The 23,543-nt window shown below is 36.9% G+C and overlaps 1 protein-coding gene and 2 long non-coding RNA genes across 4 annotated transcripts; 1 reads left to right on the forward strand and 2 right to left on the reverse strand.

Annotated features, from left to right (window-relative positions):
• Positions 1-3,380: 3,380 nt before the first annotated feature.
• LOC147752542 (uncharacterized) lies at positions 3,381-4,657 on the reverse strand. The gene is made up of 2 exons (XR_015313755.1): positions 4,476-4,657; positions 3,381-3,529 (listed from the first exon to the last, which is right to left on the reverse strand). It is a non-coding gene; the product is annotated as an uncharacterized LOC147752542 (long non-coding RNA).
• Positions 4,658-4,740: 83 nt separating this feature from the next.
• On the forward strand, positions 4,741-8,962 carry LOC111267348 (uncharacterized). Of its 2 annotated transcripts, none has more exons than XM_022845552.2 (4): positions 4,741-4,962; positions 5,476-5,801; positions 7,630-7,893; positions 8,346-8,962. In XM_022845552.2, exons 1-4 carry the CDS (start codon positions 4,836-4,838, stop codon positions 8,643-8,645), a joined length of 1,017 nt encoding a protein of 338 aa, XP_022701287.1. In that variant the 5' UTR covers positions 4,741-4,835; the 3' UTR covers positions 8,646-8,962. The 2 variants fall into 2 exon arrangements, with proteins under 2 accessions (XP_022701287.1, XP_022701288.1); XM_022845553.2 differs by having other exon boundaries at positions 7,795-7,893.
• Positions 8,963-9,785: 823 nt separating this feature from the next.
• LOC111267349 (uncharacterized) lies at positions 9,786-21,859 on the reverse strand. Its single transcript, XR_002684547.1, has 2 exons — positions 21,726-21,859; positions 9,786-11,983 (listed from the first exon to the last, which is right to left on the reverse strand). It is a non-coding gene; the product is annotated as an uncharacterized LOC111267349 (long non-coding RNA).
• Positions 21,860-23,543: the final 1,684 nt, after the last annotated feature.

A 23,543-nucleotide genomic window follows, 5' to 3' on the forward strand; every position in this document is an offset into this window, starting at 1 on the left:
AGATATATATATATATATATATAAAAGGTATGTTGGCTCTTTTATGTGCCTATCGATCCAGTCAGTGATTACCGGAATGAAGATCCTAATGCGACTTCCAGTTTTCTATATAAAAGACCTTTTTAATGGCTTCATTCATTCATCACTCTTGAGGTATTAAGGGATCATATCGCCTGTATTTACCACGAAGCTTTTATATATTTCTGAAGATTATGTTTGTTGTAAGCTGTCCAGATAGCTTGAGTGTTTCAAAAACAAACGGACCAAGCGGGTGCGCGACCAGCAAATTCCTGTATTTAATTAATTGAGCCCGCTATATGTCTGATACCTGTACTTGTGGTTATGAGTAGGGAGTTTAAAATCTATGTAGAACAATTAGTGACTCAATGTTCATATAAGTATTCATATAAGTATTCATTTACTCATGAAGTCCTTAACCCTGTGAAAAGATCCGGAAAAGGCCGGCCGTTCTCAGGTTGTATTCTGTAATCTAAGTAGAGTCTTTATGGTACCCTAAAGTTGTTCATCGAAGTAATACTCGCGCAATGCTTACGCTTGGCATAATAGAAGTACAAAGCCTGGTTGAATGAGTTTTCGAGTCGCACATTGGATGGCACCGTTGGCTGTCAGAGACATAGCGTCAGGCATTCCAAAGGCCCTTCCAAATTAAAATAAATAATGTAAGGGCTGCTTGATTGATCATTGTACGGCGTTAACTTGCACTGTACGTACATGAGGTACCGTAGAAATTATATAAAGCTATCTGTTCTAATAGACTGCTAGTAAGAAATAGGTTTTTAAACACAGCCTTCTTATTGAAGATTATCATATATTTTCATTATGGGTTGCAAAAACTTGAAAAACACTGTATCTAACACTTATAGACCACAATGTCTTATACGAACATTTTCCGACTGGATAACAAGATATAAGCCTCGTATTATTATCAGCCAAATGTATAGTAAAGTCTGGCTCCAAGAAATACAAAATTTGAATCTTATTAAGCTTACATATTTTACTACTTACATTATAAAAAAGAGGTAACGTTCCAGTTGCATAAAGTGCGATCATTGCTATAAGGAAGGATCTATCAGGAACGAATCAATGAACTTTTATCATTGACTTTCATATCATAGGAACGAGAGATTTCACGGGAATTACAGCAATGAAACACCTCACGCATGCGATAAACGTCTCTCACAGTCAATCAAAACCCTTTCAGTTAATAAACTATTCTTATAAAAATAGTTCAATCATATATTGAAAAACAGCAGGTCTGAGTTGTCGTCCCTAGCACCCAAGCCACAAAAGAAATAACCGACTGCAGCGCCCCGAAGGCATCTTTATCATTCAGAATAATAAGCCTAGAAGACATGTTAGAACTGCATGAAAATAACGTAAGAAACTTCTGCAGACTTCTGCAGTGCCTGAATTTTTTCAATAGGGCCTTTAGGGGCTGATAGCAGGCAATAGTGGAAAATAAGTTATAACATATTTTTTTCAAGAATCAATAAGAAATTTCCAAATTTACACCATCTGAAAGTAGGCTTGTATATAAATTATGTTCATCTTTAGATAATGTGCCTAGGATTTTTCCGATTAAATGTTAGGCAAATTGAAGAGGAAAACAGGAAAATTTTTTGATTTTTAAACTCGTGAATAAGCAAGGACTGTAAAATTCATTTTTGATTATATTTGTACGGATCTATCCGTCTCAATATCAATTCGACCCGACACAGAACCTTCTTTGATTATTTGCCTAATAGTCTTCTTTATTCTTAATTCGTTTTTTTTCCGGTTTTCCTAGTAAGCGTGTATCTGTACTAGACCGTTCAATATTGGTTTTAGATATTTTATAATTTGCACCATTAACGGCCAAGTTTCCATCCCCCTGTATACATACATCCTTAGTATTCACCACTATTTTTTTATTTTTAATTTTAATTGGACCGGCAATTGTGGCAGAGTTTACAAATCCAGCAAAGTCACATATGGCAAGCGGTTTCCTCGATATTAATAAATAAGGAATTGCCACCATAATTATTTATTTATGCCTAATTGTTCAGGCGCCTTATGTGAAACTGAATGTAATGTTAAGTGATTTTTCTCCGTATTCTACAATCGCTTATTGCAAAAAAATGGCCTCAAAGTTTTGTTAAATATTTTTGACAGACATGCCATAACAAGAGTGATTAAGACTGCGGAATTTTAACACAATCTACGTTAAAAGCGTTGTTTAACCATTTGGCGTTCTTTAATGGCTGGATGTTTCGTATTCTACGTCCGGCACTACCATTATGCATTCTGACAGACGGCTGGCTCCTATCACGAAATACTGTCTTATGCTTAGATTCAATCAGTACCACCATATATCCCTAATGTTACAGCCAAATACAGTACCCACTAAACTACCACGGGAACCATGTATTTATGATGAGAGTGTTGTAGCCACACTGTATTACCAGCCATGTCAAAGATTCGTATTAAAGAATAGCTTCGCGTAAGATTGAAGTGATCGGACCCGAATATTTCGCTCTTTCGTGAATCTTGATAAAGCACAAAGCTATTACGACATATCTGACCTGCTTTCTAAAATAATCAAAACAATACTCCGTTTAAGCAAATTAGCTACAACCAAGATCAAGGCGGCTGCATGGATTGTAACGATTATATTTTGCTAAAGCGCGGATTTCATATTATTGGCAATGTAAGAAATCAATTTTGAATATAATACAACTTGCTCGGCCGCCACGCCTGGCCATGACTCCATCAAAGCAAAAAAAGAGTTTGTTTATAGTGGTATAAGTGAATATAGAGGCTTTTTATGGTATGACCTACAGAACTTGCTTTCATCCATTTCCACCGATTTTCAGAAATTAGTCATAATTGAGGACGACAATGAATTATATCTCAACAACGAGTGGACCTTTTACGTAAATAAACAAATGCACGACTTTACGAAATATCATTAGATAATAGCTGTTATAGTTATATTTAATAAAAGTACGAGCTTCTGAGCCTTGGCTCAGGCCATTTGGTTCAAGTTGATACATATACCCGCAACACGATAATCAATAATACATCAATCATAGTTTCAAATCCTTGTTACGTATTGCAATATGTGCTTCATATTTACTCATCGCTGTTTGATTGAGTAACGACGTTGCCTGTGCAGACGTTCATATACTATATTTGCACACAGAACTTCTGCGAAATCGACTAGTACGTACATTTGTTGTGCATTCAGTACGTTACACTGCGCTTCACGACTCTGCACAGTATGCGTGCCTCTTGCATATTTGTAGCAAATAACTCTACCATGCACGGCACTTTGCGATATCTAAGATTATAGTAAGATCTTTCAACAGAAAAAGCGGATCTAGATTGACCAAATATGGAATTTGGGAAGTGCTTTATTTGCGCACAATGTAATAATAAGCGCTAGTGACACACAAGGTAACTCTCTAGAGGTGCTGCCGGGATAGCTTCATGAAAGGAGATATCATCGTTCCGAACAAGACCAGGAGTCCTAGGTTGAAGCATCGAAATTAACTCTTTGTTATTAGTATTAGCTTTGACGGTTTGGATCATTTATTTGCTTACATATTATGTACTAGTCCATTTTAATATTATGGACTATTTGTAACTGAATAGGTCCGTTTGATCAACCAAAATTAAATAAAAATGACTTCTTCGATATTGAAGAACTATTGAATTATATAACATATACTACGGTAAATGTATTAGTCTATAGACACTAGTCATGCAGATTAACGCTCTCATTCGCGGGGACGTCACCCCTTACCACAAAATTAACAAAAAAAAAGTTAAGAGACAATGCAACTAAGGAAAATAATGGGCAATATCTGTAAACCTAATTGATGAAAATATAACCTTGGAATAATGTATCCCTTCTACTCTTTTTTCTCTCACAATTGAATTACACGTGCCCATTTTAACCGGACATATAAGGGCGGTATTTTTTTAAACAAATCTAATGATTCATGGTTGATTAGCTTGTTGAAAAGGTTATGGTTTACAACGCCGACTAATAATTCGAATCCTTAATCTGCTTGTATAGAGATCTATCGATCTAAAAAAGTATCGCAGCGCTTCCATAACGCAGAAAAAGAGCGCAAGGATGACAAGTAAAATAAGAAATTCGCCGCACTCACTTGTCATTTTTTTGTATTTCAATAAACAGTTAAAAAGCGCTATCTATACAAGGTGCGTTATTTATTTAAACGCTAAGTACGGTAATTTAATTGCATTCCTATTTCGTTTATTTCCCTCCTATGATCCGCCAGATTATTTGGACTTAATTTCTACATACGTTTGTAAAGAGTATATAGATATCTATAATTTCTATTCACGTAAATGTATAAAATGTGAACAAGGGAAAACTGTACGGTAGGTCTCTCGATGTCTTAGCAGTTTTTTGCCTTGATCTTAACCCGCAAGGTAAGTACGCTTACCAGCTGCGGACTATTGTAATCTAATATGCCTAACGCTTATCTTCATCATCCGTAAAAACATACGCGCAACAAAGCAATAAAGAAGGCATGACGACAACGACGAAAGTGACATATGAGGTGCTAACAACAATAACAAAGAGTCACTAACACCGGAAATATTACCACGTGCCAAGACGCAGCGATCAGCGCCCTCTATCTACTTATCTATGCCTAAGTCATATCTGTTGGCTAACGAGTAATCATCTATCGTCTGCTTAATGTATGCGCGAAGTCGTCACACTCATTCGTAAGCAGGCAATCGCTGCGGTAACACCTCGTGGAGACTTGTACGTAACTGAAAGAATATAATATCTCGGAGCGATGCCGGTGCTTGGAGTGTGCGAGATAGAGCAGCAACTCATGGGTAGAAAATCAGGACGTGAACGCGATGTTAATCACCGTGGGAGTGAGCGCGAGAGTCGTGCCCGACGTGGGCGTCGCTATCGCAGTAAGTACGGAAGTGAACTGGTAGTTTATAACTGCAAGAGAGGGCAACTTGCACCACGATTGTCCGATGGGTCGGCCACAGCATAACACGTGTGTATTCAAGCTATTCATTTTAAGAATTATCACAATCTACAAATTCGATTTTTCTACTTCATTAGCAGACATTCTAGTTTTGTCAATATATTAAAGCTTAGCTTCCACCCAAGGTCAGTTTGCATAAGTTGACAATTGTAAGTACTCGTTGCTTCGTTTGTGTCGAACTATTTGTTCGTCTATTTTGTTACTATATGTAAATCGGTTAGCATATACGTCGTTGTAATGGAATTTGAAGAATCACGAAGTTTATCGCGAAATAATAAGAGATCTCATTGACACGTATTTTTTCGAATGTTAACAATATTGAAGATCGATGTTTCCAATAACATTGCTTTGTAAATATATGTAGATGTAAACTAGCTCAATACTTTTCCTTGGTTGAATAACGACCACGTTGTTCGTATTGTTCGATGGGTAGGCACATCCTATGATTCACGACCTCGGTCACATTCTGCTCCGAGACTACGAAGCGGTTCTGTAGCGTCAACAATGTCAGTGAGCTCGCGGCGTAGCGGAGGCCGTGGTGGCCAGTCGTCTCATGGAGGAGAAAACAACCATGGTCATCAGAACTTACCTTCACTTAAGAACCTTCGAAAGCAATTACGCAGTCACTACAATGAAAAGGTGATGGCGATGGTGGCACGTTACATTGATGAGATGGAACTGAATGCAGAAATAGTTAACAATATCAACTATCTACGTCGTTGCCGACATCTCGGTATCATTCCGAAGGAATATTGGATGGTAAGCGTTTTTCCATTCGTCCTATATCTGTGTTATTTCGAAATATTTTCCCTCATTATTTTTATAGTTCATTTGTGTTTTTATGAAAACATATTTTATCTGTTCACTCAAGAAGAGGTTTGATGCGTTGTGGGCTGCACACCGTGAATATCATATTTTCGGTTTTGCATGTAAAATAATTTCCAATGATTAGCATGCTACAATGATTTTATGATCGTATAGTTAGTATGCTAAAAGTAAAATCTAATGCACCAATGAATGTCCTAAAAACAGTACTTATTTTTCTCCATGTCACTCTAAAATTTTCTAAGAATTAAGTGAAAAAAAAAGATGTCATTTAGCTAACACTGTCATTAGAATACCTGGTCTATTGATGATTTGGTGGCTTGAAATGAGAACCTAAAAAAAGTGGTTTGAAGTGTTGGCAATATTGAAATAGCTTTTGACGTAGGAATGATTACTTTCCTACAGTTTTGTGAATTTATCTAGATTAGCTCAGTGAGATTACATAGGATAGTTGGATAAGTGTCACGCAGAAGTATAACATCCAATAATTCTGAATTTATTAGGTTGGATATTAAGCCTCCGCTGGTTTTCTACTGAATAGAAATAACGACATTCTTTATTCCTGTGACAATTTTATTTTTTGTTTCTCCCATTTTCCCACCCAAATGATGCAGGCCATCCCGCCAGAAGATTATCTTGAAGTCCTTCAACCACTTTCGGGTTCTCGATTCGTGTCGAAAGAACAGCCATAAAGGTGATTGCTCAGTAAAAGGAAAAAATCCTTCGGCGGGAAATCTATGGGTTCAAGGTCCCGAGAATATGGAGGGTCAATGAAACAATTCGAAGTCTAGAAAGGCGGATTTCACAGCGTCGGCCATTAGTGGCCTTGCGTTGTCATGGAGCAGGATGATTTGACCTTGTCTGTCGGGTCTTCTCTTTTGAATAGTCTGATGGACTCAGGGCTAAATAACGTACTAATCTACTACCCAGGTCATAGGAATATTAAGTCAATCATCAGGTGAACACAAAGCATATTTGTTAATTGAAGTTCTGGTTGGAATCTTGGATTCTTCCTAAAGCCACCTGTTCTGATCTCTGGTTCTGGTTGACGGACACACACCTTGCATTACCGGTGACAATTAGATGCAAAAATCGGTCATTGTGACCGCGCGACGCCTGATATGAGGCAAGATGTTGATGCAGCGTTAAGCCGTAATTGCTTCGTCGGAGTCCAAAGTTTCTGTAAATCCAGGGATTTGAGATGGTTGGTGACGGTCGTGTGGCTGTAACCAATTTTTTCAGCTAAAAAGTGAGCTTATCGACCGTGACCTTTCAAAAGTGCTTTCAGATAGTCGTCATCAAACTTAGATCGTCGATAAGAGTGGGAGATATTCTTTAGATTTCGGATATTGTTTTCAAACTTGACAAAAGCACTTGAGATCTTTCGATAAAGCTATTATCATACAAAAGGCAAATGTGTTACTGTTTCGACAGCGTTTTAGCCTCGACGAACTGTACGGCTCAGAAGCTGTCGACAATACATTTGAAGAACATTCATCTTTAACGAGTTACGCACTCACTACACTATACCGTTACAACATGCTGTTGGAACAGGACAATCGTTTTCCAACGGTGTATTCAAAGTAAACAACCCATGAGGAAAAGTGCAGAAAAAAACTTCAAAAAACGCGGAAATCAACTTAAGTCGATGCTTAACTTGCGTGACATACATACCAACGTTTTTTCAGATGTTACTAAACCAACAATATTCTAATGGTAACAGCGAGATGTTGCAAATGTGTTGTGTGTATTTGTTTCGTAGATCAACTCTTCTATACGGAATACGAGAGAAGCAGTTCGCATGCTCGATGAATGCTCGTATCGTCTTATGTGTCACGATCAGCAGTATCACATGCTACGTAGGGCACAACTTACGAAACAGTTGGCACGCACTGAGGACCAATTAAAGAAGTTGCTTTCCCAACAGGACCATCAACGTCTCTGTGCTGTTGTGAAAGAGCACCGCAGCGGCATCTTTTCGCATATCCGTGACGAACAGCGAAAAGCTGTGGACAGTCTTCGTAAGGTTTGTATCTTAATATTGCATACCTACCTTTTTATTGAATGTAAACTATACACGTAAATGAATTTGCTAAGAATGTTTGGCTGAAATCAGTGTGAATCAGTGAAAAATAGTGACGTACAAGTGTAGCTTTTTACATCTGTGTATTAACCCCAACTACTACGGGGTTCAAGCGTGTGTAGCGTGCTTTCTTAACTATAGTGGTATGTGGCATAATCTGACGTTCCGTTTTGTTATATGGTTTGAATCTGTAGTACTCTACAGTATGGGTTCTTTTATATTACCTTTGATGGTATGAGCCGCTCGATGGAAGAAAGCAGAAACAGCTGCTTTGCTGTTAACATCAATACTGTTGTCATGTCAGAGGAAGACATGACGATTATTAGATAACAGTACGCAGAATACAGATGCTTAATAGCTCAATCTAAACTGTATAATTTTTCGAACACTCGTAGGAAGTCGAAGACTACCAAAGCTACTTGAAGGAGAAGAAAAAGCCCCGCCGCAACGCCGCCGATGGTGCAGGAAATAACAGTCATCGCAGGACTCGTAACAAGAACAAGGAAAACCGACTTAAGGACGACATCAAAAACAGCATCAGCAGGTCAAAGTCTGAAGATGATGACAACATCAGCCACAACAATAACACGGGATCACGAGATAGCGACGGCGAAGATCCAAATGCTCATCGCGTGGAACGCCGTACTGCGGGGTCCGCATCGTCACGCGAAGACGGATCCGTCAGTGACGAGTAATGAACAGTGGTTTCGCTGAAAAATAAACGCCAATAACCAACATGGATTGCTGCGGCCGCGGAAATTCTGAATGGAAAGCCGATTTATGCTTATATATTTCAGTACAAATAATGACGCTGACGATATAGGTTCAGAATCAGACGTAGGCGACTGAAATGTCCACTGTTCGAAGTCGACAGTGTCCAAGGAAGCGTCATTCCAACAACATAGTTTTTGGATCAGATCTCGTATTGGTATATTATCATGCGTGCTAGCAGCATGTCGGTTACGGTCGTTGTGAGTAAGGTAAATAAAACCATAACACCTCTTGCAATTAAGTGTTGGATTTTTATTTACATATAGCTAGTTCAGTCCTCTCTGTTCACTGATTTTTTTTATCACTTTCGCTTCTACTGACGCTCTTATTAATCATAGCTTAGTAGATATTCACTGGGTATTTGAATTTAAGTCACGGTTTGGATGCCTTCACGAGGAGATGTGAGCCGACAGGTCTAGCGTTTCAGGTTTATTTAACACTTGCATGCGTTTTTTTACAGATCAGCTTCGTAAGTAAGAAAGACATCATTATCATTCTTTTTAGCATCGGTCTGTTTTTTGTGTTTTGTAATTTCAGTTTTTCCTGACAAGCGTTTAGGAATAGAACATTTGACTTTAACGTATCCTAAGAATTAATGTTGCATGTTTACTACCCAAAGCCTAAACTAAAAAAAAATCATCCGACTACATCCGAGACTAAATTTGGCAAGTTAAATATCGAAGGTGAGAAGGGATGGCAGCTGGGCGAACAAAAGTTTTTAGTTGCATAATGATGAGTCTACACATGTCTATGAGACAGAACATATCATGCAAAGATTGAATAAATGAGTCAGTAAACGTCATCCTTAGGTTCCGATATCTACGATGAAGGAGCCCGCAGATGTCACATAGTCTGCGGCCTACACTTTATGACCATTTAACAGCTCTCAATGTCTCTCCTCAATGTCGCTGCGACACCATTTCACTTCAGTTACGCTTTTGTTGTAAATGCAAAGTTCCCGACTCTATTCCTTAAAAGTAACATTGCACAAAGGTTAAATATAAAATTGAATTATCAAGTTATGCTGAAAAATTAGGCAAAATATTAAAATAAAAAGCAGCACGTGACATTTTCTTGTGATTCCGTTATATTAATACACCAATTGACCGTTCATTTACATGCATTATACATTACTTTACCAATATATCACGCGAGTTGTTTTCGTAATTTTGAGACGCAAATATTTCTGCAGTGCTCAAACGCGGTTAATGAGTAACACAAATTGTTTAACGGAACTATTATCAAATAGAAATAATAATGTGCGTTATTGGGTCATGCTTTTACACAACTGTGACACAAAAGTTTATTCAGGGTCACCAAAAAGACGCTTCATATCAGGATCTGTTAACCAAGCGATAAGTTTGGTCAATAATTTCGATTTGTGTGTACCCCAAGATTTTCAAAGCCTTGAATGGTTTGTAATATGTGAAGAAGTCCTTCAAGTCTTTTAAGTACAATCATTAAATAGCATGCCCCAAGAGACTAGGGCTAGGAAGTGAACTTTCGATGCCTGAATTTAATAATTATATTTATACATTCCGATTAACGCGATGTGACATGGATGATATAAACACTGAAAGGCAAAAGGAACAAGGTTGCTTGGCTAAATTGACGATATAACACGTGATTCTTTGCTTAACAAGGTGTTTTCCAGCATATATGTATGAATCCACCCTCTTGCGTTCTTGTCAATCTCTCAAGCTGTGGTTCCTGGTTAACATTCGTTTAGCGTTTGTTAGGCAACGACATCATGCGATCACCTCCAATGTAATTTTATGGCGCCTGCTCTATATTCCTCAAGCCAAAATGTTTTTATCGACCCTAGGGATCGCGTTGAAGATGCAGGCGCGCACGCACCTTCACACCTAATGGTAGTGCCAGATTGAGTTATCCATCAGTCACCTTAGTACTGGTCAGCTACTTCGTCCATCCTCAAATTTATAGGTACTTGGCTTCGACGATTCGCCCTTGGTGCCACCAGGTATAATAACAATACACTAACGTTGGCACGCGTGTTAATTATTCAACCAATACCTTGATTTTATAAAACGATAGCACCCAAAATGGCTTGTATTATTGTCGAGCTATATATAGATTGACATGTCACACCCATTCAAACCAAATTTTCTCACTAATGCCCTAATAAAGATATCAGGAATGCATTTTTAGGTGGCATCGATAACCGTCGGACACAGTTTTTTTAGCCGCGAGTTTTACGCTATGCGATGCCGACGATGCCTCCCTGCTTCCTCTTCTTTTGCTACCACAAACATATTTGCGATGCCGACGATGCCTCCCTGCTTCCTCTTCTTTTGCTGCCACAAACATATTTGCGATGCCATAAACTGCCGATCTGGGGTAACCTAAAACTAAACACCTAAAGAAATACCTAAAATATTTTTAAAAAGTGATCGAAATTCGTCTCACATAAAAACGTTCCATAATAGGCGATTTCTACTCAAATTCTGAAAACATGTTTTTTTGCCACGACGAGCTTGTCGTTTCATTCTAAAAAACGACTTCTTTCGATACCAAGAATGAAAAATTAACCTATATTCGCTGTGACAGCAATTTTTGAATTTGAATTCCCCAGCCTGTACGAGTGTGTATCTTTTATTACCGTATTTGGATACTTAGCGGCATGTAATAGCAATAATAGCACAGTAGCACGAGTAAAAATTAACCAACATTTGTGTGAGGTTATTTTTATAACATTAATTATAGGATAACTAATAAATTACTCTAAACTTCAACGGTTCAAGGGTAAGATATCCAACATGTAGAATACATCATCGATACTTATACAGAAGCATTTTATGGTAGTTGTGGCAAAGTTCCTATTACATCAGCATCTATGAATCGTCGACTCTCGACTACAACGAGTCATGCAGCGTTTTAAAGATTTATATAAGGTAACGCAAAACTCTATACAGTTTGAAAAAAGTCTTGGCAGCTTAAGGGTTTTTATTTTATAGTTGTTACAGCAGAAAATACACGCAAGTGACAACATATTGAGCCTTTCCTAGTCATGAGAATCCAAATTCATGTAGCCACGTTTTGTTTACTCTCCACTGCATGCTTTACCTCATTGTGTTATGAGATATATTTCAGCTTGGTAAACCGAATATGAATAGTTAAAACCAGAAAAGAAGACAAAAATAAGTAAACGGACAGCACGGTGGCTTTAAAACGATCTTCTGGGCTTAAAAACGAGGTAAAAGAGCTCGCTGCATGTGCAGCCAATGAATCTCCTCAGGATGTCCTGAAACAAATTGAACATTATTTTCACTAAACTACAACGAAGATACACAGCTACAGTGCCAAACTGCACATATGACTTAAGCAAGGGGATCTTAGCGTTCAATTCTAAGCTGAAATCAATATAATATTAATTATCGTGGCAACTGGATCTAAAAAAATGTATTGACCTGTTTGTAGATTTGCCATCTTAATTTATCCTATATAGGGCAGTTTGTTTAAATATATATAAATATAGTGTTATTTTACTTTGATTTTTTATTTCAAGTAATTTATGTAGTTCATATTGCTTAGTGACAATATCATTTTACGGAAGCCAATAGGAACGGGTATATATATATATATATATATGCTCAACGCTATGGCACGTACTTTGTTATCTTTACATATCTAGTATTACAAATTAATTATATTAGCCTTAATTATAAACATAAATAAATACGAAAAGCTTATAATACATTATTTGTGATTTATTTTTGCGTTAACTTGCGACAGCAGTCAATCCAGTTGAGCTCGCCTAGTGAAAACATTTAATAAACACAGAAATGCAGTAATTAATATGTTAAACTAAGCAAGCAAGAGGCCCATGTCTTTCACATCCATCGTAAAAGAAACTAATTTGGTAAATTTAGCCGTTTCTAATTACACTAAACTAGTGTTATCAAAAAATAATTCAAGTGTACCTCCCTCTATTATGGATGCATTCAATATTTCGCTAAAAAACTTACTTTCAACCGCTTCAAAGGTTTTTCTCGTTTATAGTTTATACCGGTGTGATTTTCAGTGTGTATTTGGTCGGGTTTAATATTAATGAGTCTATTCAATAGGGTAGCCCACTATAAAAAAAATGTTTCGCTTTATACCTCAGAAAACTCATTTTAAGAGTATAAGCAAAACATACAATTACGATTTCATATCATAGCATCCACCAATTCGTCGACCGATATTAATGATACGCTTATAAGTTTATACGCTAGCTTGTTTTATTTCTGAGAAACTCATTCAACCCTTTTCTCTTTTATCTCAAGATAAGCCATATTAAATTACCAAAGCAGTCAATGAAAGATAAAAAATATTTCGGGCACATAAAATGTGCCCGAAATGATTTTCTTAATCCAGTTTCTTCGAATTCATTTTTAACACGCCCGGTAGGGTCGAAAGTCACTTGAATGAGTTTCAAAAAGCAATTCAAATACCGCGGAGCGTCTGAGCGGACGATAAGAGTTTAGCAAGAACTAAAACAGTCAACGTTCGCAGTGCGTTAGGGGAGAAAATGGCTGGTTGTTCAAAGTCACCCCGAAAGAAATTTCAAGTCTAGGTCATAACATTTTTCATAGCGAGAAATGCATTAGTTAGCTTCACGGCACTAACAAAGGAATTTGATGGCTTTACCACATGGAACGTCATCCAACTGAAATCAACTTCGTTAATGATTATAGTGCAGTATTCAGTATTGCTGAAGTTATCTGGTGTTCGACTTTTCTAGGACTGAGCGGTTTTAGAGTTGACCGGATTGTATGCATATCCAGTTACTTTCTTCTATGAAAGATGCAAACTCTGTGTTGCTAAATAAGTATTTTAATTTGCTAAGGTGAAAAGAATTTTACGCAATGATGCTCTTATCAACTCTATTCCGTGAAAAATGTTACAAGAGACGATAAAACATAAACGTCCTCTAGTTTTAGTTAAAATCGCAAAAGGTTAATCTTTCGTTGTCCATTTTTTTCTGACATATCTATCTGTGCTTGGTCGCTGAGGCTGAAATATGCCAATCTGACATCGTTGTTCGTCATGTCCTCTAGTAGAAAATGGTTGGTACCTCTTTCTTTTATCGCAACTAAATATCCGCCCTCAGCCTATACACAAGAAAACAGAACCCGGTAGTAATGCAACATTTAAGTATAACTCGGTTGCTATAACATAAATAGAATAATACAAGCTCATTAGCTCTACTGTCTGGGACTATATGCACTTGGATCTGATAGAACATTTCCAAGTTTTTGCTAGCGATCGAACTTTGTCATACAACGCAAGAGGTGGTGGCTATCGAAATCTGTGATAAAAGCGGACTGAATATGGTACAAACTGAATTATCCAACGTCGCCTTCATATTATGATTTTTTTCACTAACAGCCTGTACTGAAAACGATATAGACCTTTTTGCGCGAAAGGCAATGATACTTACGTTATTTTCACGCAATATTTAGGGCGCGTAAATCGTGAATTTTTGTAGGATGTTTTCATATTATTGAAAGCATGAAACCTGTTCAAGAAAGATGTAATTTGAAACCGAAAAAAAAAAGTGCTTTAGCCTTCTTGCATTATGTACCTACTTTATAGTTAAGTAGAATTACACGTCATAGTGAAACCATATAAAAACATAGCCAAAGCTGCTACTTTAAAAACCTGAACTAGATTTTATATTAATTTCGAACCTCTCCGTGATATGCTTCAGTAACTATGTAGCAATAAAGAGTGAATATATTACACAGTGACAAGAGGTAGAGAGCAGCAGCTCCGCCAGTTGCTGCTGCTCTCTACCTCTTGATATAAGTAAATCCACGTTTATTAAACATACAGCGTGGTTATAAGCGTTTGTTAGCTGTTGGGCTCGTCCATGGAACGAATGAACACTGGTAATCAAGAAAGATGGCAGACTGCAAATATCAAAAGCCTAATTTATGGCTATGCCTCATAGAGGGGGGGATATGTGTGTTCTTCAGAGACTTATAAAAAGCAAAAAAAGTTGCGACCTACATATGGATGTACTGAATAAAGTAGTCCACTGGAAAATTGCCCAAATCTATGATTTATGCCTATTTATGATATACTCGTCAACATTTTTCCACGATGATGTCAAGGTAAATTAACTATCTAAATACTATGTTCTTTTAACCTACTGTACAGAGTCTAAAATTGTTCAGAAATCTAAATAGCTTAATAGGAGATGTTTCACGCATTTAAGAAAAAATATGTCTAATCTCGAGACTCAACTAAATACTCCACTACAGACTATTTCCAAATTTACACATTTACCTTTGTAGTGGAGGAGCTGCTTTACACTGCTAGTAGTAGCTCGGAACTATTCACTTAACACAGGTCTTCAACATCTTGAAAATATCCTTTTATTACCCTCGTAGCTATTAGAAAAATAAAAACATTATCAATGAGTTCACACACAGGCCTAATGATCAGTTGTGCGTCTGGCTGATCCTATACGGACAGCAGGATGCGAGCAGATCGCATATACGTTGATGTTAGTCGAAACGGCCAATCTGAAATATGGCTATCGTTTGACTCTGCCCCTAAATAAATTTGAGTTCTGGGATTTTTTATGCACGACGGTATCAGGAAGTGTCTGTTCATTGTAAAAAGTTAAGCTAGCAGGAAAATAGGTTAGAACTCCACTGGTACTTAAATAAATGTTTGCAAGAAGGTGCGTGCTTAATATGGGAGGCAGCAAGAAAGACAGATTTTTAACGCAGCTTTTCGATTCGTCCTTAGCCTGTTCCATAAAGTAGGCATTTTTACAGATTGATAAACCATACGATGTTGCTACCTCCATGGTTCTGACAGTCAAAATCCCTGGAGCATGACGCATCCAAGGATAGCACGTAAGCAACTAAAATTCGTAGAGTTATGATTTGGGTTCCTGCTTGAGAACACAGCCATGTACTTCGTAAAATTATTCTAAAATACTCACATCATTTTCAAGGTAATTATTGTGGTATTTAGTCATATGAGCAGAACAGGATAAGACTGGATTGTCTATTATAGACTTACTTGAAACACGAATTAAGGAAAGAAGGTACGTAAGACAATTAATCACAAGTAATTAACAATTGTTATTGACCGTTCTTGTTAGACTGATAAGCAAAGAAAATAATGAAGACTTTTGACAGGGTGACTTTCGACTTGTAAGAACATTCAAATAAAGCTAAAATACCTTGATACCATTAGAAACAGAAAATGTGCTGTTTTGGGTGTCATATAGAATCATTGACATGCTTCCAAATTTAGAATTGAGAACGCTTGTTTTGTAGTATTAAGCTTTCCCTTAAGTACCTCAAAACATGATTCACGGGCGAATTATATTTAGGCCTTTTGATAGCCGGTCCAATGCTTTTGGTTTTTCAAGCCAAACATTGCGTCCAGTTCATTTTTCGTTCGGCGATGTTAACATATAATTACAGAATACGTCGTATTTTAGCTTCTAGTAAATTAGCTCTGGCAGAAATAGTAAAGAGGGGTTAGTTTTTACTAAAATGTCTTCTAGACCTATTGCGTTAAAGTATCTGGATCTTGCGAAATTGGTCCGAAGGGGGTCCGTTTTCATAATATTTTATGTTATCTCGTCTTGCTAGTATTGCAGAAGCTTTGTTTCAAGAAAACAAAATAACTGAATTTGACCAGTGATTCAAGAGCTTAACTATAAGTATAAACAAATTTGGGGGGTAGTACAACATTTGGGCGGAACTGGTCGGGGATACTCTGACTCCATGGGGAACGGTAAACATAAACCGTTATATAAAAAAAACTGTATTGTTGGAACGTTTGTGATTATGAGCGAATGCTCTGAATGAATAACGTTTAAATTGGGCTGGAATCATTATTTAATATGTGTTAGTTGTACTTTCTTTTATTCTTAATATACTGATGCCAGCGCTTTGGCTGCCTTATATCTATATTTCTCTATTTATGGCTCTTCTAAGTACATAGATAATGGGATATGCTGTTCCATCCGTTGCTTTGGCATATAAAGCCCTGTAAACACACGGACCTAGATTAAGAGAATAAGCGGGTTGAAGCCAACGTTGGATATCTTTTTGCTTAATCCAGAAAGTAATTGGGGGATGGTGGTGAGGCACCGTGACCAGTTAACCAGAGTACGTGCTTTCGATTGCCATGCCAACAGTCTATGAGTCTCGTGAGGGACTCGAGACAGCGAACTGCATTCACTGTTTCACTTTCGGCGACTATCTCGCAATAGTGGATACCCTTGATGCCCATCGAAAATACCACCATTACCGTGCGCCTAAATTTACTTGATATTGCCACCGATTCCTCTCCAGACTGATGCCATTCTCTCGTCTGGTTTCTCTCCGCCTGGTCATCGAAATTGAATCATATTTCGTCTATGTTGTATGTTTCAGGCAGGTTTTTTATTGATTAAAGTTCCTAGTATTTTTCAAATGTTCAAATAGAACGTAGAACATACCACGCGCCTTTCCAGCTAGCTTGGAGCCAATTCATATGAGGCGAATTCTTTGCTCAGTTCCCGCATTTTCAGTATCTGAGTTATAGTTATGTAACACGTCACAATGTGAAATGTAAATTTTGATCAGTGGAGCCTTTAGGCTCGAACATTTGCTACCGTGAAAAGTTTCCTCGACTGCGGTAATGGGTTCTTGTCCTTCAAGTTCCGACAACTGGCCAAATTTTCGCTTACTAGTAGCGCGTAGTCACGAAGTTCAATTTTGAAGTTCGCTAAATTATATTAAAGGCATAATAAATTAGGTCTTTAAACTTGTAACTTTAAACTTGATGCCGTTGTTGTCCAGAATCCAATCTTATACGTGTATTTACGAACTGTATCTTTTTTTTATTATAGATATTTGTGATGCTAATTTAAGTAGGCACACAGAATTGTTTGGAAAAACACAATAAAAGTCTGGGCTTATTCCTTGCAACTCAGGTGCTTCGAAGATGGATGTCAGTAACTTCGCGTCCCGTACGGTAGGAATTATTTGTAATCTGTGCTTAAAAAACTGCGTTAACTTTTCACACATCAAAGAAGATTTCATCAAGCATTTTGCTATAAAAATTATTATTAAATAAAAAAATGCCATAACCAGGTGCTCTGACTTAGAGTGTAAAATATAGGTAAAATTTTATGATAGGCTAATGCGCTATTCTTTATGAAGGATGGAAAAACTTGTTAGTTTTTTGTCATGTAAATCACATCATAATAGTTAGCAGAAAATAACAGCAACACCATTTACTTTGCTTAGCGGTGATTTTGTAACAACTAATATTTTATTCACAACAATTAATAAGACTAAACAACGTTTGGTTTGGATATGTTTTAATTAACTATTTAGATAATTTTCTAAATCATTTCACCAATCTCTCCTTAAGTTTGATTAATCACTGTTTCTACTATAGCAAACTAACAATAGATCCGCAATTATGTATGAATTACTAAAAAAGTTCAACACTTTCAGGGCTTACATTTTGAGTTAAAAAATGTTTGATACAGTAGAGAGTACTATATATGCATTTGTTTGCCTACAGATATTAAACAAAGATATGAGTATCAATTCCTAGGAACTAGTGCGAATACTTTGGTTAGAATTTCAGGAATAAGAGGACTTTACCCTTTTGTACATATCACGCCATCCATTAGGTAAAAAGCATATGAAACCAACGCATTCAGTAGCTTTACTAGTTTTAAATAGATGCGCACACACTGCATATGACACAACTGCCGTAGGATGTGCGCACTCAGCTTCGTAGATATGCAACTTCTTACATAATGCATGGCATATGAATCCAAAATTGTACCAAAAATTATATAGAGTAAATTCCAGAGGATGCCAGGGTCGAAACTATAAGGTACTATTTTTTTATGGATATAAGTTAAGAACTCTTTTGAGATATCGCATAGCATTGAGATAAGAACACCGTGTACCATCGATTGCTAAGTCGTTTATGCATATATTATATTCCGTTTTAACTGTAATTATAAATTTAAATAAATTAATTATTTTATCAGCAGCCAACATCTTATAGTGACGGAATTCTTTGACTAAAAAGCAACTATTGTAATAACTATAAGCCGCAGTCTACCTGATACTCACAAAGCCTTTCGGTTATTTTTTAAAAACATAATGAAGGAACTTATGCCAAATGCCAAGGTGATGCGTGTGATGCGATTTTTAGTCGAAGACTGCTAACGACTTGGTTCTATGGAGACAAAAACTTAGAAACAATTAGTAGATTTTAGGCGCAAAGGTGGTTTTCCTTGACAAATTATGGTACCGATTTAATCAAAACGGCCGACTATTCTTTTTTGAAAGCTAAATATAAGCACTACCTGATTATTAATGATGAGGGTGCATACTTTCGAAATAAAGGAAGTTTATAACACAGGGTTTTCCAAATCAAAAAGACTAATATGTCAATCTTTGGCATCTTACAGATCACTTACATCCCAACCAATAATGATGCTATGACACCTCTTTGAAAACTTTTGCAATTTTCAGAAGCTGAGAGTTTCTTACGGATTTAAGTAGAGCCATTATGACATTGCTGTTTAAGATGTAAGTAATGGCCAAGAAATAATACATTTCAAAAATGTTTTTACCAAGAAAATTTCTAATAATAAGAAGAAAGTTTTTAATAGATTTGTACAAACACCTAACATTTTCACATATGTTGCTATTCATTTTTGACTGAGCATGGTGCCACGATTGAAATCTACTTGTGATTAGACTTAAGCTAACGTATACTCAATTAGCATTTTTCTGTAAACATGGTAATTACTGGTCAAGAAGAGTGTCATAGATCAAACTTTATTTGAATAGGCTGTTATTCCCCGATAATTAAACAGTCGTCAAAAGCGACAATTAGTAAAATTACTTCAGGGCGCCAAACCGGAAACGTTAAAAGATTGACACCATGGCTTGACTATACACGCGTATTAAATCAATAATGTAATATCAACATGTACTTTGAATCTTTGATCATCCTAAAGCTGATATATAAACTTTATTTAGGTAGATATTGCTTTGGTTTTGGTGAAAAGTATTACGGGTAAAAACGTAAAAAAAAGGATTTTGGAGATAGAAAGCAAATTTCTCTAGAGACCGTCGAAAAACACGATATACATTACTGATACCTGTTTAATCTTAAAATCCAGATATAGTCATGATGCCAATTGAGACTATAAGAATCTTAGACGAATTACTGTTAATAGCTTTTAATAATGGAGCGAAGTGAAATAACTGGAAGCAAAAACAAGGCCAATAAATATGTTTAGTAAGCATAGACGACAATGGTTAGGACACATTGGGCTCAATTAGCGCGAAATCCAATTATCAATTATAACAGACTAAACATTAGTCATTGCGTGTTAATCGCTCTCGGGGAAATAAAGCTACCTAGTTAGGTGAGTATTAATGCTTGATTATTTAAAGAAGAAACATGCAGATATTTTTTTTATTGAAGTTGGTTTTTGCACGAAGTTGACAGGTCGACTAGTGCTTAAACCTACTACAATCCGAGTGCTAGCGATAGGCGTATTCTGATTTTGAAATACACTTATAATATCTGCATCAGAGTACTGCTTAGTAAATAGGAGTACAAAGTACTTACGTAAAGTATTTGTGTTTTCTAGCCTCGTTGTCAAAAAATGTCGTCATACGGACGATTAGAGATTTTCCGTTTGAATATAATAATATTTTTGAAAATCACTATAGTGCTGCCTAAGCATTAGAATATATCTCTGCGGAGTTTAATATGTTTTCAGATAAATCTAACTGACACGTTAGAAGTTTATAAAGCCTTGAAAATAGCCTTAACGATCAATTCCGCCATAGATTATCTTTGGGTGTCAACTGCAAGTACACAGTCATTCAATGGACAATGTAGACAATCACAGCCAAACTCCACGGGGGTCACTGTATATTCAGATCATTTAATAGCTGTTAGCCAAACAGTCAACACAGCTTACGAACGAAGAAGCTATGTAGATAAATACAGAATTCTGAATTTAGCCCCTTTAAAAAATGCTTTTTCATGCAAACGAAGTTCGGAATTTTCTGTTTTTTCACAGCAGAAAAGGTGCCTTCTTCAGGTAATTGAAGAAATAGTAAAAATGTGATTACTCAAAAACGTAACAGAGTTACAATTTTGAGTTGTATGCTAAACCGTGGTATCGCTTTTGTTTAAAAAGAAGAAATCCGATCAATGAGTCGTCTACTGGAGAAGCTTGTTCATAGGAGAGACAAAGTTTATGTCGATGGACGACTGTAAAAGAAATTTCGATTAAAAAAAGAGGAGTATTGCAACATTCTAATAATATAATGTAATACTCATATAGTTATACAAACAACATATGCCGGCTGCTGTATAGGGTTGGATGCTGTGATCTCTCACATCTGATGGCACTGACGAGATATTGCCTTATATAATAGGATCTCCAACACTAGCGAGAGAAAAAACGTTACGTCTTATATCTACGTATGTAATATAAATGTATTCGGGGTGATCGAAAAGTACACTCTTTACCGACTACAGAGTACCATTGGCAAAATAATAATTGCTACTGCACAGCGAGGAAACTTCATAACAGCGGATTGAAACAGCTAATTATCACTGCCAATATATTAAGCCGAAAACGTATTTGATTTCGCATTAAGACAATGAGCCTTTCTATCTACTTCATTTGTTTTTATAGTACGGTCAGATAGTAGCCCTATGACTTTTGACGAACAAAGCTGGACCTTTTAAAGATTACTTTTCTATTATCTATCCGTCTGCCAGAGCCGTTAAAAGTGGCAGGTAAGATCGGTAAACGTCCTCAATGCAATAGGTCTTATCTAGAGTCAAACTGAGGCAGCATTTTCAGTCATGATATTCATTATTAATATTTGACGCTAGGCACAGAAATGTCAGGATATCCATTAAGTATTAGTATTCCCAAACCGCTAAGTATTCCACTGCGAATACGTTACACTACTTACCTGACTGAGGTACTTCCGTCGGGCGTACACGCAAAATGTAAACAGACAATACAGAGCTATACGAACTCGCGACCATGGCACAGAAGGGAAATCCACTTTAATCAGATCTCAGTACTTCAATGATGTAGACTGCCCATTAGAATCTTCAGATATTTATCGAAAAACGTGTTGCACATATTAATCAAGATAACCTGACATACTTTTTTTTTTTCACTCTCACATCTCTCTTGCCCCTTTTCTCTCAGTTCCTCTCATTACCCCAGTCTTTCACTTTTCTCTCACCCCCTCGCTGTTGCACTCTTTCGCATCTCTTCATGGTTTTTTGTCGCCGGTTTATACTTTTACTTTCTTTTTCACTTAATTTGCCCCCCGCCCTCTATGTTCTCACACTCAGTGTGCCTTTCTCTTTTAGATTTGCGTAACTCTGTTTAAATGATTACAGATTGCGCATTCGCCTCGCATGCGAAAATACAGCTGTTGATTTCAGTGTCGACGACAAATCGACAACGGAACCGTGTCTTAGACCAAACACAAAGGAGGTAACTAAATGGCTTAAGGATATTCATTGGCCAAGTATATGAGCTTGGTCGGCGTATCATACTGCATAAATCACGGCGAATTGTTACTTATGTCATATTAAACTCAAACATTTTATCAAATGTCATTAATTATCTACATAATCATTACCTACTCATTTTCGAATATAAAGAGATGACGTTCCCAAGTTGTTGTTAAAGGTGTAACCAAAACGATTATCGGCTGGCAGTAAATCTATTCGACGCTAAGCAGTGTTCTCAGAAGTTCACGACTGGTGATGACTGCATTATTAACTAAATTCTGGATAGACTCGTCTATTTATTATCACGGTAAATATATGTATACCTAGTAAATAAAGCTGATAGAAAAAAAATTAAGTGCAGAAATGTAGATTATTGTAATAAAGATAAAGACGTGCATAGTAAGGATAAAATTGCGATGACTGACTAGTAAACACCTCATTGATCTATCGCGTTAGAATAAGTTTTCCGCTAACAAAGCGTTGGATATTGTAAGCAAGTGCAACCCCAAAAAACAACGCAGAGCCAAGAGCATAATCACCTCATAGTATGCTCTTACATCAAATTCTGCATACTTCTGCATAAATATGCACTGGAAAGGGCCAATACGGGCCCTTTTTTCGAAAAGGTATGTTGTAATGAAGTCTTATAAAATCTGGTAACATGGAGTAATCTTTTAGATACGCTTTGACTAATGTGAAGATCATGGACAATTTTTACACATAACCGCCATTACCATATTGACCATACGATATCGACGCACACCAATTACTTAAAGAACCGGAGACTGCTGCCAAAGTAAGCCATTACAACCGAATCGCTAGTTAAAGTAAGTAGAGAGGCGGGCAGAATGTCCAAAAAGCACATTTGTTTTGGGCCTATCGCCTTTCTGTTCGCGCGATCCAGGTGCTAGGAGCACATTTGAGGGTTTCCCCAACAGAGCGAGCTTATGGTTTGATGCATTACTACGTGAATGTTCCTTGTTTAGATAATGCTTGTCAACAAGTGCTTAGACAGGGGATCCTGATATTTAGTGCACACTAAGTTGTGCGAAGCTGGTCAAGATGATTAGCTGCTACCTAGGTCCTAAGCACCAGGAACTGGAAAATGTATATGACAAAATCTAGCTTAGGATGTAACAGTAACAGGTATTTACACTGTGAGCTAAAGAAAATAGCGATCAGCAGAATGTGTGATGCTATGGCTTCTAACCCAATCTGAATAACCTTTCATTTAAACCCCACTTAACAAAAAACTGCTG

This window comes from Varroa jacobsoni, unplaced genomic scaffold (genome assembly GCF_002532875.2).
Source record: "Varroa jacobsoni isolate VJ856 unplaced genomic scaffold, vjacob_1.0 scaffold_1172, whole genome shotgun sequence".
Lineage (NCBI taxonomy): Eukaryota > Metazoa > Arthropoda > Arachnida > Mesostigmata > Varroidae > Varroa > Varroa jacobsoni.